General features: G+C 47.0%; 1 protein-coding gene across 1 annotated transcript in view; it reads left to right on the forward strand.

The window, feature by feature from the left end:
* B4GALNT4 (beta-1,4-N-acetyl-galactosaminyltransferase 4) overlaps positions 1–15,947 on the forward strand; it is an 834,734-nt gene that overhangs the window by 529,426 nt on the left and 289,361 nt on the right. Inside the window, exons 4-5 of the mRNA XM_069623923.1 lie at positions 4,822–4,917; positions 6,757–6,847. Coding sequence (XP_069480024.1) covers positions 4,822–4,917; positions 6,757–6,847 — 187 coding nt within the window. The remainder of the gene's footprint in view (positions 1–4,821; positions 4,918–6,756; positions 6,848–15,947) is intronic.

A 15,947-nucleotide genomic window follows, 5' to 3' on the forward strand; every position in this document is an offset into this window, starting at 1 on the left:
ATCATGGACTTGCGCGGTTTGAACAAACTCCTCAGGAAGGACAAGTTCAAGATGGTTACTCTCTCTCAATTCCTCCAGGCCCTTCAGCGTCAGGACTGGTTGGTGTCACTCGACCTCAAGGATGCTTACTTCCATGTGCCGATCCATCCCAAGCACAAGAAGTACCTGAGGTTCGCGGTTGGCGACTCGCACTTTCAGTTTCGGGTCCTGCCGTTCGGATTGACCTCCGCCCCGAGGGTTTTCACCAAGCTCATGGTGGTGGTGGCAGCGCATCTCAGGCAAGGGGGGATTCACGTCTACCCCTACCTGGACGATTGGTTGATCAGGGGGAGCTCTCCCGAGCAAGTCCTGGATCATCTATCGGTCACCTGTCGCTCCCTTCACAGGCTGGGCTTCTCCCTCAATTTAAAGAAGTCCCATTTGACGCCAACACAGCGGCTCCAGTACATCGGAGCAGTGCTCGACACTTCCCTGGGGCTGTGTTTTCCTCCCCAGGTGAGGGCTCTTCACATTCAGCAGATGGTGCACAAGTTTCAGCATGCCCAGACGCTCCCAGCGTTCGAGTTCTTGAGGTTGCTCGGCCTCATGGCATCCTGCATTCTTCTGGTGCCAGAGGCTCGCCTGCGGATGAGATCTTTGCAGTGGGCACTCAAGACGCAATGGTCGCAGTCCTCCGGCAGGTTGTCGGACTCGATTCAGGTGCCGTCCTCGGTCGCCCGGGACCTTCTGTGGTGGGCCGTCGAAGGCAACTTGATGAGGGGGGCTCCATTTTGGCTTCCCTGGCCGGAGGTGACGATCGTGACGGATGCATCCCTCACGGGATGGGGAGCTCATGCCAACGGGCTGACAGTCAGTCGTCGTTGGTCTCCGTCGGAGTCCAGACTCCATATCAATCTGTTGGAGCTGAGGGCCGTCAGGCTAGCCCTGAAGGCTTTTCTGCCGTCTGTGCGAGGGAAGAATGTCCTGATCCTGACGGACAACACAGTGGCCATGCACTACCTCAACAAAAAGGGGGGGGCAGGGTCACTTCCTCTGTGCAGGGAGGCGATGCAGCTCGAGTTCTGGGCCATCCAGCAGGAAGTTTCGATCTCGGCAGTTCATCTGGCCGGAGCCGAAAACGTGACGGCGGACGCTCTGAGCAGGCAGAGCGCGATCTCTCACGAGTGGGAGTTGGCTCAGGAGATGCTCCTGGAGATCTTCGCCCTTTGGGGGACCCCTCAAGTGGATCTCTTCGCCTCCAGTGTCAACCGGAAGTGCGAAAGGTTTTGCTCGCGGGAATTTCCTCCAAAAGGAGCCTTAGGAGACGCGTTTGTGGTGGAGTGGTCCTTCCCGCTGCTGTACGCGTTTCCTCCAGTCCCCGTCATCCCGCAAGTGCTGCGGAGGTTACGGAAGTTCGGTTCCCGGATGATCCTCATTGCCCCGGCGTGGGCTCGGAGTACATGGTACCCGGACCTTCTCGACTTATCCATCTGCCCTCCACGTCGTCTTCCCTACCGAGACGATCTGCTCTCACGGGAGGGGGGTCAGGTTCTCCATCCAGAGGTCAGATCCCTCAACCTTCACGCTTGGCTTCTGAAAGGTTGAGGTATAAGGATTGGGACCTCCCTGAGGACGTGATGGAGGTGTTGCTTTCGGCCCGAAGGCCAGCAACAAAGTCTCTGTACCGTTGCCGTAAGTTCTGCGACTGGTGCAGAGTTCGGAATGTGGATCCTTTTGCATGTGACATCCCCATGGTTCTGTCCTTTTTACTTTCTTTGGCGCACAGGGGCTTGCAAGTGGGTACCGTTAAGGGTTACCTGGCGGCGCTGTCCATCTTTAAGCGTTCGTCTGAAGAGTGTTCTTACTTTAAAATCCCTTTGATTTCCCAGTTCCTGAAAGGGCTCATTAATGTGTTCCCTCCGTCACCTTTTCTGGTGCCCGGTTGGGATTTAAACCTTGTTCTTAAGTTTCTTATGGGTGCTCCGTTTGAGCCTTTACATTCTTGCCCTTTGAGGCTGTTAACTCTGAAAACTGTGTTTTTAGTTGCGGTTACTTCCGCTCGCAGAGTGAGTGAGTTACAGGCACTTTCAGTTAAGCCTCCCTTCACTGTATTTCACAAGGACAGGGTTGTCCTTAGAGTTCGTCCTTCTTTTCTTCCGAAGGTAGTGACGGAATTTCATTTGGCCCAGAAGGTTGTTCTTCCGGCATTCTATCCTCCTCCGCATCCTGGTAAGGAAGAGGAGAGGCTCCATAGGCTTAATCCTAGGAGAGCTTTAAGCTTTTATGTTTCACGCATGTCCCGGGTCAGAGTGGATGATCAACTCTTTATTGGTTACGCTGGAAAGCGTTTGGGGCAAGCTGTGACGAAACAGACTTTGTCTCGCTGGATTATTTTGGCCATCTCGGAGTGCTACCGCTTGGCGGGTAAGGACCCACCGGCTGGCTTGCGGGCCCATTCTACCAGGGGTATGGCTGCGTCTACTGCCCTGCAGAGGGGTGTTCCTATTCGCAACATCTGTGATGCAGCCACCTGGGCTTCAGTACATACATTTGTACGTCACTATTCCCTCGATTCCATCCGAGCACAGGATCTGGCCTTTGGCAAGGCGGTCCTTTGCTCTGCTATTTGATTGGCTATTCTAAATTTTGATTCTAAATTCTTTCCCTCCTCCTTGCTTTGGTACTGCTTTGGGAGTCTGTCATAGATATGGAATACGTCGGAGGACCCAATCCCCTCGAAGAACAAGTTACTTTCTTACCTGGTAACGTTCTTTCGATGGGATGGTCCGACGACGTATTCCATATATCTCCCGCCCTGCCTTCCCCGCTGCAGAATTTCTTTTGCGATTGCAGCTTACGTTCCGCAAGGCTTTGTGTCTGACTGGCAGTTGACTTATGTCACACGTTCTGGGGGAAAAAACTACAACTGAGGCTATGGGCGTCGTGCGTCCTACTTATCACATCGGATGACGTCGGACGTCGGAGGAGGTCCTCGACGACGGCGCATCGACGTCATCGACGCAGGACGCAGACGCCGAAAAGTTTCCGAAGCAGCACAGCTGTGGTGATTACATGTCATAGATATGGAATACGTCGTCGGACCATCCCATCGAAAGAACGTTACCAGGTAAGAAAGTAACTTGTTCTTTTGGAACATAATTAGGACATAGAACAATCAACCATGATATTGTGTAAAAAAGTGCTATTTGGGGGTTAGTATTTTAGTTCCAGTACTTTTCTGAGAAATTATTTTTCTTCTCTTTTCTATTGTACTTAATTGGGGGAGGGTTACACGTATGTTACTATCTAAAATACATAAGATTTGCTCTTTTGACTACCCATTGAAAGTCATTTCCATTCCTACCCCAGCCCAGGTATCCCTGCCTACCCAGGTAGTCACTAGAGATTGATACTCCCCGCTATCTACCGCTGACGAGCTAATGGCACTGGCCTAAAGGCACATGCCTTAATCTGATGTCTCCCAATGAGAATTCCTAGCCGGACCTATCCAATGTTCCTCTGGATCAACAATAGTCTTTACATTTGGGGCCTTTCAATTCACAGGCTCTACTTGGCCTTCCCTCTCACACCCTCGCATTCCTCGCGCTCATGTTTCTCCTTTATTTCCCTTACTTCTCTCCTCCCTTCTGCTCCTCCCACTGCCCTTCTTCTGCCCCTCTCTACCTCTCTCGTGCTGATGTTCCTTCGTCTGCTACTACTCTCAGCTCTACTACTTTCCCCTCTCCACTCCTCTCACCTCACCAGTCTACACTCTTCCCCCACCTTCTTCCCCATTCACACTTCTTTCATTCCCTTTCACCTGATCCACACACCCTTGCATACACCCACTACTCTTGCCTTAATTTCAGTCACTCTCTTCACTCATCAGACACACCCACTCTCACCAACCAATATCTCACCTTGCATACACTCTTTTTAAGTCTCTTGCACGCTCTGTTGTACCACCCTTCCTCTGCCTGTTCTCTTTGTACTCCTTCTCCTCGCTTGACCTCACCAAGACAACCCACACTGTCCTGGCCCCTTTGTGCTATTTTATCCTCCCTCTTCCCTCCTGATTTCTGTTCTATGTCAGCTGGTTCGCTGGTCCATTCGCTGCCTTCTTTCTCCACTTGGGGTGGGTTTCAATGGTCAGAAATGATCAAACTGAGTAAAGTCACAGTTAGAATTCGCATCTGATGGAGTCTCCAAAGTGCCGGTTTGACTGGCACAGGCTTCCTGTTGCTTCTTCGCACTCCACCCCCTCTTTCTGGTGAGTGCTGAAGCTGGGTATTCACTGCCAAAACTCCTGGTAGCCGTAGTCCTACTTGGGGGGCAGGGGGGAAGAGACTGGACAGCCTGGTGTAATAACAGATATGGGGTGTGCTTGACAGTGGTAATTGACATTTTCATACAGGCATATGTAAATGAACAGGGACTGGGTCTCTCAACTCCCACACACCGCCTTTGGGCAGGGCTGGCTCTAGTAAACACCCTCTTAGGGCGCCTTCCCTAGGTTGGGTGGGATCCTCATCCCCGTTTCACAGGGTCTGATCCCCAACACTGTCCCAGTATTAGGAGTTCAAGATGGGCAAGAAAAGGCAACTTACTTGGGTGTGAATGCTGCTGGCCAGTAGAAGATTCCACCCCTGATTTGAATTATTTATTTTATTGAAGTTCCCCTGTTTTGGACATAGGTGTTCTGATAGTGTGAGTTCCATTTTGCACATCGATGGGATAAACAGGTTGTTAAATAATCTGCTGGTATAGTTACTTGAGCTGGTCTCATGCCAATAATTGTGTTGTATCTCTCTTCTGTTCCTCCTCCATGGCATGATTGCACAGCACAAGGGATTGGTGAATCTCCATGTCTTCGAGGACTGGTGTGGTGGGGCCGTTCGGCAACTCAGGAAAAACCTCCACTTTCCACTTTACCCCCATGTAAGTATGCACATTCCAACTGCTGCGAGTCATTACTACATTTGATCCTGGTTGGAAACAGGGCCTTTAGTTATTTGATGCTGCACTAGGTATGATATATGAATGGAAAGCTAGCTTAAAAATTTCTTTAGGCACTGAACACGTGCTCTGTGCTCCCCTAATACAATAAGGGCACAGCCAGCATTAACTCTGAGGACATTAAGGGCATTATGCAAACTTGATGTATTGCTTGATCCTCCCCTCCTTTGAACTCAAGAACTCTTCCATTAAACGTTAAACACCATCATCGATTCTTATATTGCATGGAATTCCTTCTCCTCAAAATGCACTCTCGAAAATCAATTGTCCTATTTGTAACAGCAGTGGTACAAATATCGCCGCCATCCTCTCAACTTCGACGTCTGTTCCAGGTCACCAGCAACCACTCTGTAATCCTCTCTGGAGAATTCCTAAATGGAAGGCATGGGCCAGTAGTAATTACCTCGCTTCAACTTGTTTTGGTTTTACCGTTTTTTTGCTCCTCTTACCAACAAGTGTCCTTCAAAGCCCAGTGCATCCTTGACTTTGCGAGGTGTCTGTCCTGCGGCCCCATCATCCACATCGCTCCATATGTTTGCACATTCCTTAACATTAAGGAAGAACCTAACCTGTCCACTCAGTATTTTCCATTCCTCTTGACTGACAACACCCATAGTGTTTTGAAAACCTGTGAATCATGCTTGTACTTTCAAAACGGTTCCTTAAGTGCATATCCTTTTCCAGATGTACGGCTCACCAGGAAAGGCCATCTGCCACCCTGTTCTCCTTGCTGGGCATGTTCAATGGTAAAGTCTAATCCTTGCAAACCAGTTAATCAAGGACCAATTCCATTTGGAATCCCATTGCTGCTCTTCTCCTGGAAGAGTGCTTCCTCAATTTGACTGATCTTCCCTCCACATACATTTCCTTCCCCGTGAAAATCATGAATGTATTCTATCAGGTGAGTGCCTCTTTTGCATTAAAAGAATAACAAAACTCGGCTCTGACCGAGTCCTGGAGATAAAGGCTATGGCCCTTCCACTTCCAGCTTTTGACTGGGATGAAATTGCAAGAAGGATTTGATCAATGGCATCAGTAGTGATGATACTCTCTCACACATCACATCCAGCACTGACTGCACCGGGGCAGACAACATCTCTTCTTTGATCCCAGTAAACAGAGTCTCACAATTGTCAGACTACACAAACTCCTAATGTGTCTTCCCTAGTCCTCTGCCATTTCCTTCCTTGTCTGAAAACTTATTGAACATTTTAGAATATTTCTCTCTTGTATCAAGAGTAAGACAGCTCCTGTTTATTTCCTGGTCTGTTCCCATAACAGACTTGCTAAACTTCAACTTGGGATGGACACTTTCCTCAGAAAGTTACTATCGGTTGAGGTTACATCTGGGAATTGGAGAGGTTCCCGTTATCCAACACCTGATCCTTTTAAGATTCACAAGCTGATAGTATTCCCTACAGCCGGGGTAATCTAATTCTTGTGAATATGAGAAGATTCTGTCTGAAAATAAGAGCCCTTGTTGTCTTGGTAAATGTTTCTCTTCAACTCATTTTCCTGAAATTGTCATCGCTCTTGAAATGTACTTGTTTATCCTTTGATCAAATACTTGTAAATTGCTTCTGCGCTTTCTTGGGCCTGTTTCATGCTAAAGAAAATGAAAAAATACAATCAAACAAAAGAACTCTGCAGATTGTAATGCCCAAATAAAACAACCCAAGAGATTGGCATGTTTAAACAGCTTCTTATTTTGATGTTAAAATTTCTTGAGTTTTAAAATGAACCTTTACCTTCGATTTCTAGTCCCGTACCACAGTAAAGAAGCTTGCTGTGTCTCCAAAGTGGAAGAATTACGGACTGCGTCTCTTTGGCTACATCCACCCTTTTAAAGATGGTGAGTGTATGGACATGCATGAGAGGATGGCTAAAATGTGCCCACCACCACCCAAAGGGTGTTTCACAGGGCTGCTGGAGATAAAGTAAAGGGGGCGTGGGAAAAAGAGGAGGAGGAGATTGGTGGAGAGCAACAGAAGGAAGCACCAGGCTGTACTGAGTTGGTATGATTACTGACATAGTGCATGAAAGAAGGGTGAGGTTGGAGTGAGGTCAGAAGATGATTCCGGAAGAAAACTGGCCAAATGATTACCCTCACCATGACCATCATGCCAGGTCCGGCGACCAGAAAAAAGCTGCCTTTTCCAGGTCTATGGTAAAATCACTGATCTAACTGGCCTCCAGCTTTCATTAGCATCCTAATTTATTTTATTGTTTACATTTATATAGTGCACATGCATGCAGCCCAAAGGCATCGCAGCACTGTTACTTGTGGCAGACTTAGTTACGAAAAAGTTACATACATGTGATGGAAAACATATCAGGAGTACAGTTACTTTCTGAGTTTGTCGTACATTCTCTTTGCATTCTATACGCATTCAGATACAGATATTAGCTACAACATGAGAATGAGTAGTCTCTGTCTTGGATGAGTTTGGGCTCAGCCTAATAGGCTCAGGGCAAAGTGATATGGTCTCAGTGCATCTGACCCATCACTTACGAAAACACACACACGTTTTCTTATGTAGGGCCGACTAAAGTGTTAGTGATGTACAGGTGGCTACATCTCCCTCCACTGAACATCAATTGCACTAACCAAAAGACTGTCTACTTTGATCGAATGTTATACCTGATTTTCTCTCCTTGGAGAGCTAATCTGATTCTTTGCATAGCTCCAATAGTTTGGACCTCCCTCCAGGTAAAGCTTTGCTCTCCAATGCCCAAACCTCAGATAGTGGGCAGCGAATTCCGACCTCCCCTGTGACCTATTGCGCCAGATTCCTCAGATGAACTTCCTTGAGATGGCAGGGCGGCCTTCAATCAAAGCTGCCCTTATTGCCAGCGATTTCACTCTTGATGTGAAGTTTAGAGTCCTGTGGAGAGCAGGGCCTGAACTAGCAGAAAAGCTGGACAGTGGTAATATTAAACTGCACATTACTCTTTTACAGAAAGGTAGATGCATAGGATGTTCTGTCCATAGCCAGGAAGTCCAGGGAAGGCATACAGCTGCAGAGGAATTTTACAGAGGGTTTATGAGATGGCTGCCAGAAGCTCTGCAAAAGGCTAGATCAGCTGGAGCATGTGATGCTCTCTGCAATCATTGATTATTTATTTTTACATTTTTAAGGCGCTCACACAGCCTGCGGACATCGAGGCGCTGTTACAGGAATTGTTTGTTTGTTTTTTAGTTGCATAATTGTTTTTGTCTTAGTTGCGCATTTATAACACACTTAAACACCTAGAGGTTTCTAAGCGCAGACCCGGGGATCGAACCTGTGTTGCTTTGTGTCGTCTTGCTTCCAAGGCGGACACTTTGCCGCTGAGCTATCCTCCGGGGAAATGTCGCCAGGCCTATGTGTCGCCTTATACCCCTGAGCAACTCGAAGATGGTGAAATGTGCAGACCGAGATGAAGGGCATATGCTGCATCCGCGAGTTGCTTCAATTAGGAGCATACTGAGACCGGCGAGGGACATTGCTCCTAAAACAGATGCTGCAGAGAAAAACAATAGTTAGTGCCTTATTAAATAGCCGCTACACCTTGGACGCAGGGAGCTGAAAATGCTGGTCCATGCTTGGTTTGGTGTTCCCTTTTGGTTTACACTGTAGTGGCTGGAGCCATGGAGTGAGGGTCTCTTTGGGGTGCCATTTCCAACCCGCTATCCCTTTGCTGCCCCTTTGCTGCATTAGAGCTTGGGAACTGTTGTTTTGGTGTGCACTCCTAGCTCACACTGCTTTGCATTCCAGGCCGGGAGTGTAGCTGCCATTTGCATATTCTTGGAAGGGTCTTCTGCCCTCATCCATCGCTGCTGGAATTCTGCTACCACCCTCCGATGCCTAGTACTATTGCTACAGCCTCCTTTCAGAGTCATTTATTTATGGTGTGGTTCCACCACTTGTGGTAGTTTTGATCTTTTGCCAAAAGATCATGGCTTCTCTTTAAGAAATCCTTCCAGGTTCCTTTTTTAGGCGTGACGTTGGTCGGGGCTGAGCAAAAGAGGGATTGTGTCTCGGCTCTCAAGCTGAAGAACCCCCACCTGCTGTGCATATTACCAACATTTCTTGCCCCTTCCTTCAATTACAAAGATCTGATTAATTCTTAAGGTGAAAAAACATCCCTAGCCATTTTGATGAAGGTGACGGGAATAATATTGCTTTATTGTAATCTCGTTTGCAAGGAAGTTATGACCGAGCGACCAGCGATGTAGTCTGTGATAATGTAGAGCTGTATGTGAAATTAAGGTGTTTGTATTTGGGTTGTATTAAGTACATTGGGTGGTGATACAGACGGCAGGCGGGGCACGTTTTTAAGCACGTGTTTTAGTATGAAATACTGATGATCCTTTGACAATACATTTTGTATACTTTATTCTTTGTCAAATGACACTAAAATTGATTGATTCTTTTCATATAAAGAAAGAAAGATATCTGTAAAAGATCAAGTCAATCTATCAAGGAGAGGCCAGGGCGCCCCTCTGCAAGAATGAACACGGCATGGTAACCTGTTCTGTGGGAATGTACCCACTCAGACTCCGCAGCCACATGTTTTAGCTCACTGTAGCTTTCACAAAGGAGGAATGGCCATTTGCATGTCAGTCTTTGTCTCATCCGCAAGGGCAGTTCAGTACCGAAATGCTATGCAATCCTCATTTGAACAAGAGTAATAACAGCAAGCCCAGACACGTGTGTTTCGGCCTAGTCGTACCTCATCAGTGCGATGGAGCAGTGAGCAAGGGGTCCACGTCTGGATTACTCTAGGTAACTTAGGGTGCCAACCCCAAGTTCCTTTTACATTCAACAAGAGGTCAAGGTTTATACAGAACTCGGGAGAGATTTCCTAGGAGTGACATACATAAGGTCAATGTGTTAGGCGGATGCCAAGGCCAATAATAGTTCAACTTGAAAATTGAGCTGTGACGAATAAGATATTTAGAAAAGCTACACTTAAAGGCACTCTGGGAAAAGAACAATGTGCAATGATCAAAATGCAGACTACAGAGAGATGATGACAACTAAGGAAGTTGATTTATCCTTTTAGGATTTGGGGTCTTGCATATATATTTTAAAAGCCGGACGGCTTGTGGTAACCTGTGATGAGTGCACTCATATTTTTCACAAATCTGGTGAACTAGAATTATTCCTGCTGCCTAGTAAACATAATATTTAGAATGTGCATAGACTGAATCATCAAGGTGTTTGTAAGCAGGTTTGGTTGAGCCCCATAGAAGGGGCGTAGGTAGGGGAAAAGGGAAGCCAAAATGACCAATTGGAAGCCCGCTGTGTCGAGTCAAGTGTGACTGTACAGTCAGGCATGCTGCATAAGTCAAATGGGTTGCGCCCCAGCCAGAGGAGAATGGGTGAGAAAAGTGTGAGCAATTTTGTGGAGAATGGTAGGACTTTCACAGATTGGGTGGTGGCAGCAGAGTAATGTGGAATAAAGATGCTAATTGTGTCTTGTAGCAATACAGCCGGGCAAACCTATCTATTTGGAAGTGCCAAATATTTACGGACAATTATTCTCATAAGCACTGTGGATGTTCATCACCTATTAGCACCTGGGATGAGGAGCCAACAAATCAGGTTGCTCAGATCGTGAATGCCACAATCTCATCCTGCGTTCCAACCAACCTGATGGCTGCTTCCTCACCACGCCATCTTCCCCGTCACCATACCGTCTGGTGACTGTTGCCTTGCCTCCCTACTCACCTTATTCCTTTGGCAGTGGCATAACCGCCGCTCCACTATGGAAATGGAAGATCACTGTCTTCCAGCTACACAGCGGCCATCTTAGATACGTTTTTATATGAATCGAGCGTGTCCTATTAATTCATACAAAATGCATTGCTGTCAGCACCCCAGGTTTCCGGATTGGAAACCCGGGGTACTAATAGCAATAACACACGATCAAGGGGAACATATTGGGTGGTAACGGCACTGGGGCCCATCAGGCCCCATACTGTTACCACCCGATCCAGCCCTCTGGATCCGGTGTTTTTGCTTAATTGTAGATGTGTACTTGCGAGTGATTTAATAGGGTGCACCCAGATTGACGCATCTTCAGCTTAGCTGGAGGGCAAGGGGTTGTTTATTGTTGAAATGTGAACATCCTTCAAAACCAAAGTAAATGTAATAAATTCCTGTCCAGTTTGATACGTTTTGTGTTTGTTCTGTAATTCTGCCAAATGATTGTTCGTATAAACATTTAAAATGTACAGTGTGCTTGTTCTGAATCACAATGCAGTATTTTTCTGGTCTCAAAGACACTAGGGGCAGAGTTATATGCAACACCCTGAATAGAAGGATCAGGTGGGTCCAAGTTGAAAGGACTGTCCTGACCATTGATTTTAGTAACCTACCGACAGTGTTTTGCTGGCCATCTTTAAGCGCTCGATACCTGGTCCTGCCTAATGCAGGGAGGTTGGCGGAAGAGAAGGGTGAGCCTATGCTTTGGTGGGGACCAGTGAGAGATATGAAGAATAGGTTTCTACGTTATACCTAAACTGCTCTACCCAAACTGGCTATTCATCGGTGCCCACAGGCAATGTTTTAAGGGAAGCCAAGAAAAAAACAGCTGATTGGCCATGAATGGGAGCCGAGAGGCCAGAGAATGGGCATAATGGGGGGCCTAAAAGCACGAAATAATGTAATGCAATGGTTATTACATAATATAGCTACATTGTTGGGCCTCATTACGAGTTTGGCGGTAGGAGTGCCGGTAAAACCGGCATGGCTGCTGCCAAACCCCTGAAAATACCGGCACCCGGCAATGGGGTCGAACAGGGGCATTCCGACCCCGGCAGACCTGGCCTGTCCACATTTCCGGGTGCCGGTATTCATTACTCCCCTTTCCCATTGAGCCGCATAGGGCTCAATGAGAATGGGGAGGTCGGATGCACCGGCACCAATCATGAATGGTGCCGGTGCATCCTACGAGTTGTGCTTGTGGGTGCCACTGTGCCCACCAGGTTAGACCTGGTGGGCAGAAAGGCAGCCACAAGCACAACTTGTAGTTTGCCGGTCCTGTATCAACGGCACCGATAGCTTACCAGCGCCGTTACTACCGGACCGGCAAAATTATTATGAGGCTCATTGTCTCTGGGCACAAGGCAGCAAGCACCTCAGCAACCAAAAAGCACACCAAGGGGAATACAATAAAAGGGATATGTATTTTGCAATTGAGGATGACTCCATGAATCAGACCACAGGCATCAAGGTAAGACTCAAGTCATGTCTCTGATATAGTGGACTAGGCAACAAGTAGGTAGTCCTCTATTTGAGATAAGTACATAGTAAAGACTCGCCAACACATCCATACTCTTGCAGCCCATCTCTCAACAGTCTCTCCTAGACCCTTCACCCAGCCATGCATGCACCACGCTCTCTACATTCTACAAGCATGCATGGCATTACCGGCTCCAGTCACACAGTTCCATAAAACATGCAAGGCACAATTCTGCCAGGCACACTGGTCACAGTCGCCCACACTATGCTCATTTGGTGATAAACACCTCACTGGCAGGCCTTAACAGTCAGTAATGGCCCAAGCACATGCCATCTACCCTCATGCAATTGACCAGTGAAGGGTAAAATTGGCCAGCATCAGGCCACCAGCCTGAGGAAACGGCCTAATCAAAACACGGACTATTAACAAGGGCAGAGGCCTATTCCTGTCTATTACAGCCTTACCTGGCTCATTTAACGGCATATCTATTCCAGCAAAACAAAATGTGTAAAAAAAGAAAACGTGTTTCTAGGATAAAAAATACACTTTCTGGGTAGGGGCTGGGTTGTTGAGTCATTTCAAAAAAACAAGCCCAATTCTGGATTGTCAATGAAGAGAATGTAAAAGGGCTCCAAAGAGAGGTGGCCCTTTTCTATGTCTATGGCAGATGTGAGGCAGGCTGAAAAATTAGTTAGCTGCGTGGCCCTCGGTAAGGACCAGCATGAGCCAGACTACAATTATATTTTGGGGATTTGAGGGGAACGCAATACACTTGGATACTCTTGAAAGTCGTTAACGGGTTACTCAGAACACTGGCTTATATCAGTTGAGTTAGCCGGTATTTCAAGAAACCGGATTGGTTGCCACAAAATAGAACACGGTTGGGTACCACAAAATAGAACAGGGTGTTAATGCTCAATAACAGTCGATATTGGGTTATTCGGTGAATGGATAAAACAAGCCAGTCCAATCTGCCTCTTCTGGTGTTGTCTGAGCTTTCACTACTGGTCCCATGGGAGTTGCGTATTTGTCACTTCTGGTGCAGAGAACACACGGGGTCAGTCTTGGTCGGACAAGGGTGTATAGTCATTTGAGTACTATTTAACACCCTTAATACACTGTCCCTACACAGAAAAGATAAGCAATGGGATGCTGATTTGACCTCGGCACATTCCTCACTCTCAGCACGGGGGACCCTCGTAAGGTATATGAGAGATATCAAAGGTATTGAATCCAAACTCTGGCAATAATCGCCTCCATGTGGACAAGGCGTTGTGGGGCCTCATGCTTTCTTCGTGTTGCAGAGGTTTCCCAGAGCACCCATTTCAATCTTTCTTGGGCGTGTTCATGTCCGTGATGTCATTATCAAGCGTAAGAACCTGAAGGGGCAGGGCAGGACGAGTAGGGCCGGGCATCAGTAACCGGGAAACCGTGTTTAGTGAAGCACACTTCCAAGATGGCACCATGTCGAAAAGACAACTGTGTGAGCAACGAAGGGCATTACAAACGCCCAGTGGCGAGTGCATTCGCTGTGAGCGACCATGCCACTGCAAGAATTGGCTAAACATGCGTGCACAAGCCCACCGCACTCTTTCTCCGTTTCATGGCAGGTGGACTCATTTTCGGGAGAAATGCTACCTTGGATTTAGTGTGAGGCACGGGTGACTGCAAGATGCAGAATCTCCATGGTATCGGTGCTATTGCACTCTTGCTAAGCTAGCTATTTCTATCCTCCGGCATTCTATCGCAGCATTCGCATATGCTCGGGCCCCTTAAGAAGAGGAACAGCAGAACTGGACTGCATGCATCTGAGAATAGACTTTTACTTAAGCGTCTGAAGTGCACCCATGTCACAGTGGTCCTCATGGCTTTCTTTCCTGGGTACTGAATGCGACCTACTTCATGAAGCAGCTGTCTGCCAGAGCCCTTGTTTCTTTAGCAGCAGTCACCTCTGCTGGAAAGCTGACGCGGCAGGTACTCCTAGACAAGCACATATGTCCCAAGGTCCAGCTTCTGAAGAGCAGGAACCCTGTTCAGAGAGTAAACGGGACTACATTTAACAGCACCTGAAGATACTATCGTCCTCATTACAGTTTTGCCGGTATTCCGCAGGTAATTCCGATGGGAAACCGCAAAACTGCATTACCTTTTTCGCCACCCGATATCCTGTTATTACCGGGATATTATGGGCAGTGGAGACGCCAGTAAGTTCCCATTCCATGGAGTCCCAGACGACTCCATGGTTGTGATTTCTGGAATTCCCGGCACCGGAAGTGCCGGTGCCTGTGATTCTGGCATTTCTTTGGTGGTAGCAGCCTGAACTACCGGCAGATCAGTCCTGCGGGTAGATCACTGGCCTCACCAGCAGACTTTTTCCCCATTCCAGAAAAAATGCCGGTGTCAGAATTCCTGGCTTTTTCCGGCATTTTTTCAGACCAGGGAACTCATAATGAGCCCCATAGTTGTCTTATCGAATCATGATGGTAATTAAGAAGCCCTCGTCCTATTTTGTGGTAAGGCAGTTTGGTTCATCCCAGTGAACATTCAAAGAGATATGTGGTGGAGAAGAGAAGAACGGAACTGGTTTATTTTGTGGGGAATTCCATAATCAAGAGATTTGTTCAATTTGTTTAATTGAGTATTCGAACAGTGCTAAACTGTCATGGGCATGTCCTTCTAGCAGTGTGAGCCGTCCGGCCTATTAGTAGCACAATGGCAGCATGCGAGTGGCAGATGCTTTAGGTTCTGTCGTGCTTTGCTGTTTGTGGCTAGACCAGTGGCTATTCCTGGCAGTGTGGGGGATTTGAAATGGTTTGTAAAGCCCAGTGAGAGGGTAAGTGACTTTCTGAAAAGGAGCAATTGCAAGGTTAGTGTTAGTGTGCTAGGCACCCAGAAAATTGGTTGCGAGTTCGAAGCTCTGCATATCTTTGCCTACAATTGCTTATATCAGTACATTAGTATAGAAGGCGACAGGAAAAACTGAATATGGCCTATCTTATCCAGGTTCGTCATGCAGCATCCAATTAAGTGAAACTTAAATACCAGAAATGCTCAACTACACCGAAAGCCAGAATTTCAGTTTGCCTCAACAAGATGGGGAACTGGGTTTATAAAACCAATCCTACTCTGTGGGAAAATTACCTGGTCATTCGTGGGATGCACTAGAGTACCCACCAATCCTGGAAACTGCCTATAAAGATATTCCTAGTTTGTCTGTAATTCGGCTAAATTCCTGCCAAAATCGGTTACGGCCACTTGGTCCCTTGGATTTACAACAGAATTACAAATGGTGGCAGGATGGTGGTAGTCCTGATTTTTTGAGTCCATAATGACTTAATAAGGTTTTTGGGGGAATTATAGCCAGTGGTAATTCTGCTGCAGTAATTCCGATGATTTTTGGATTTAAAGTTCAATTCCAAACTTGGTATTTGGCAGAGTGGTAAAAACAGCAGTAATTGTCTTACTGCTAAAAAAGTGTTGGTAATTCTGTTACCACCACTTTTTTACTGCTCAGCCAAGCTTCAAATGAGGCGGTAGGGCTAAAAATATGTTTGCTTCTTTAGGACTCATATCCATTTTGTACAAAACGTTTATTGGACAAAATTGAGGCTTGCAGAGGAGAAAGTGAAATCCAACCAATAACTCAGTTATGACTTGAAGCTGAAGCAAGATATTTGATCACTGTTGTTTTGCACTGAACATACATGTAATAAAAGGAA

The sequence above is a fragment of the Ambystoma mexicanum genome, chromosome 11 (assembly GCF_040938575.1).
Source record: "Ambystoma mexicanum isolate Mex_15411 chromosome 11, UKY_AmexF1_1, whole genome shotgun sequence".
Lineage (NCBI taxonomy): Eukaryota > Metazoa > Chordata > Amphibia > Caudata > Ambystomatidae > Ambystoma > Ambystoma mexicanum.